This window comes from Glycine soja, chromosome 12 (genome assembly GCF_004193775.1).
Source record: "Glycine soja cultivar W05 chromosome 12, ASM419377v2, whole genome shotgun sequence".
Lineage (NCBI taxonomy): Eukaryota > Viridiplantae > Streptophyta > Magnoliopsida > Fabales > Fabaceae > Glycine > Glycine soja.
Genome location: NC_041013.1, coordinates 9,010,430 through 9,013,798, shown reverse-complemented (window position 1 = coordinate 9,013,798; position 3,369 = coordinate 9,010,430). Strand labels below are relative to the sequence as shown.

General features: G+C 37.5%; 1 protein-coding gene across 1 annotated transcript; it reads right to left on the bottom strand.

Moving 5' to 3' along the window:
- Positions 1 to 2,347, bottom strand: LOC114379477. The gene is made up of 3 exons (XM_028338148.1): positions 1,341 to 2,347; positions 416 to 946; positions 1 to 313 (listed from the first exon to the last, which is right to left on the bottom strand). The coding sequence occupies exons 1-3, from the start codon at positions 2,121 to 2,123 to the stop codon at positions 203 to 205; spliced, it is 1,425 nt and encodes a 474-aa protein (XP_028193949.1). The 5' UTR covers positions 2,124 to 2,347; the 3' UTR covers positions 1 to 202.
- Between the last annotated feature and the right edge of the window lie 1,022 nt (positions 2,348 to 3,369).

Sequence of the window (3,369 nt, the reverse complement as noted above, 5' to 3'; positions counted from 1 at the left end):
AAATACTTAATCATAAACTACATTGATTTACTTTCGCACTTTTTACACTCAATAGATACAATAAGTCGGGGGTAAAAGCTACTAATTAATCTACTCTTGTAATCTCACCTATCTGCATTCTCACCAAGCATCAATTACATGATCATTGGTACATTATATTAAGAATAAAAGAACCAACATTTGGTCACAGGCAGCTCTTCTGTCAGTGCATGTAAACCAATTCTTCATCTTCGCATTCCCTTATTGCAATTTCCATTTTGTCCCGGGCAGTAGAGTGCAAAACATCACAACAATGCCTTCTTGGAGCATGCAACTGAATACAAAAGAAAAGTTTATAAGTACTACCATTACCAATGTCAAGTCATTATCCTAATAGCCCTGAAGGAATACTAATACTAATATCTGGCATAGTTACCTGTTTGATGTCAAGGTCTAGCCTATTTGTGACCACTTTGATCACTTCCAGTTTCTTTGGTGATACGTCATCGATTGAGCAATTCTGAAAAGATTTCTTGTAACTGCTAATGATGCCATCCTTGCCAGAAGACACATTGTCTAGAAAGAAAACAGTGGATCTTTTACAAGGGTCAGGGTGAAGTTCTCTTGTGTTGAAAGTATATGATTTTGCCAGCATGTTTCCCTTCCTCCACTGCTTGAATGTCTCTTGCACCTTCAGAACATCTGGCAAAAGCATATGGTTTGGGAAAACCTGAACAGCGTATCCCCATGACACTGAAACTGTCCATGAAAACCATTTGTCATAGCATATTGCTTGTTGCAGCATCCTCTGGGAATCCACATTTACAGCTTCTAATAAATGGTTCAGAGCTTGTTTAGTTGTCATGTTTGGAAAGATTGGATCAGTGTAATCAGGATGATGCAGCGACAACAGAGGAGTTAAAGGATGCGACGCCAATAGGCCAAAGGTATTTCCCTTTAAATCTACCTGATCCAATTTCATAATCACAAGGGTAAAAGATTAATTCAGCTTATCATGACCAAATAATCTTTTTGTTAAATTCATAAAAGAACTTTTTATGTAAAATATTCTTTCCCCAAAAAAAACAAGAGTTCAATTTTGATTCAGTGTCATTATAAAAATTCTTATATGTCAACTAATCAGAAATCATCTTTGATATGACTTTAAAAATAAATATTATAAAAATTAATAAACTTATCATATATAAAAAATTCATGATAAAAAATTCATGATCAGATAGTAGTGTAAAAAAAAACTTTATATTATTACCAGACATGCACCAATAAGACAGATCAAAAGGAAGACAATCATCAAATCTCCCAAAATATTCATCATTTCAAAAGTTCAAACTATTTTTTACCTGGTGAAAACCGGGTTCATGTGTTAATCCTACCCCAAGTTCTGCCAAGCAAGAGTACACCCTGCCATCACTTCCATAGAGATGAGGGTACCTTTCAATACACGAATCAAAAACCTTGGCCAAGACCTTAGCCAGAGAGGAGCTGATAGCAAAACCTGCACCCCCAAAAGCCATTCCAAAACCAAACACCCGGTTCTGCTCATAAACCTCAGAGTGTGCACCAATATAGTACCAAAGCTCATGATCATACTTGGAAAGCGTCTTCTGCACATTCTCCGGGAAGAAAACCGTGTCATCGTCTCCAAACACATACCACCTCACGTCCGAATCATTGTACAGCGCCACGGTCTCCGCAACAACACGCGCCACGCGTATTGCTGAGCGCAGACCACCCTTGTGAGTGAAACGAAACCGTGAAGTGTCCTGAGAGACACAGAGAGGAGGAAGAGAAGTATCATTCGCATTCCTAGCATTGTCTTCGTCCGAGAGACTATCCAAAAACACACACCCCTTCATTGCTTTCTTGGTATTGGTGTTGTTCCACCACAGCTTCACGTACTCCTTCCTCTTGCCCCACGAACTCGTGCTTGAAGCAATTCCAAACACAAGGTGATCAATGGTGGTTGGTGTGGACACATCTTGTGATGACCTATTCACATGAACTAGCTTTGAAGGCCCCAAAAGCAGCACTGATACAATGAGGTAGAGGGCACAGAACGATGAAGAAACCAAGATCAAATTAACCAGAGACTGGCCCTTGGTGGGTTTGTGAAAAAGCTGCATTTTTTAACAAGAATTGGATCTAGTATTCTCTTCTGCACTGATGGAGAGGATTACTATTGGTTTGGTTTAATAGGTTAATACATGAACATGGTACTTCATGTGCTATGTGTGAGAAGTGAGATCGGTTTAAGACGTGTTTTGATGTATATAAGTATAACTCAGCAAAGTTCTGCCGTAATCCTCGGCGTAAGAAAGCTGATTATTTTAGCTTTTTTTTTAGATCAGTTAATGTTCCATGTGTAACTATCGTAGGTGTGTAAACCCAAGATTGATGCACTGGTCTAATGTAGTGGAAGAATTTTGTTCGATTTTTATTACGTATAAAAAAAATTTAGGTCAGTGATACTTCGAACAAATTAATCTCTGATACAGTGGTTAAAAAATATCCATGATTTTTGAATCAGAAAAAAAAAAAAAAAAACTATGGTAGGTGTGTTAGAGGAAAACTCAAAGTGTCCCTGCCAATTAGATTCGCACGGTTGGCTGGTGTTGATGGTTAATGGATTCGAGTGGTTGAATTTATATGCATTGACTATGATACAGAAGAGAATGGAAAAAAAGAAAAAAAGTGGTGGCGGATTAGGCCACCTATCGTACGTGTAAAAGGTTCTAGTCTTCCACGTCAAGATTTTTTTTACATGGCCAACGCTTTTAACACTGTCACATCACATGAAAAATGAATAAGGTTGGTGTGGAACAACACAATATTGTTCACGCTAGTTTTACAATTTAGGCCTGAAAGCACGATTATTCCGGCATTGTTTTGAGATTTATCGCGTATTTATTGTCTTTCTACCGAGTTGTGCGTTTTTCAGTTTTACTTTTCCGTTTTGCTCCTTCGGTTATTATTATATTATATTATCACTCACGAAATCTCTTGTAAGTTATATCTGTATCTCCCTAACTCTACTACCAAGATAATTGACTGGTTCAAATTATGCTTAACTCGTGGACTAAGCATTTATTTTCGTTTTGGAGTATTAAAGTAAGGTAATGCATAAAATAGCATTAATATTAGATTATATGCTTGATTATATTCTGTTTACTGTCTCCTGGAATGAACAAAAAAAACAGAAAAAAGTACGCCATGTATCAAGGATCTCTACTTATATAAAACAGAAAGAAGCTGAGTCGTAACGTTGTTGCGAGAAGCCGCGTATGGGACGGCATGGAATTTTGGAAGCCCACATAACTCGGAAATAAAATATAACTTAATGATTGAGATGTTCAGCTTCACGCACAAATG

Excerpts from the sequence above, each read along its gene's own strand:
- LOC114379477 (XM_028338148.1), bottom strand. The coding sequence starts at position 2,123 with ATGCAGCTTTTTCACAAACCCACCAAGGGCCAGTCTCTGGTTAATTTG. Across the intron at positions 947-1,340 it reads ATGAACCCGGTTTTCACCAG|GTAGATTTAAAGGGAAATAC; the intron begins GTAAAAAATAGT and ends AAATTGGATCAG. Across the intron at positions 314-415 it reads TAGACCTTGACATCAAACAG|TTGCATGCTCCAAGAAGGCA; the intron begins GTAACTATGCCA and ends TTTTGTATTCAG.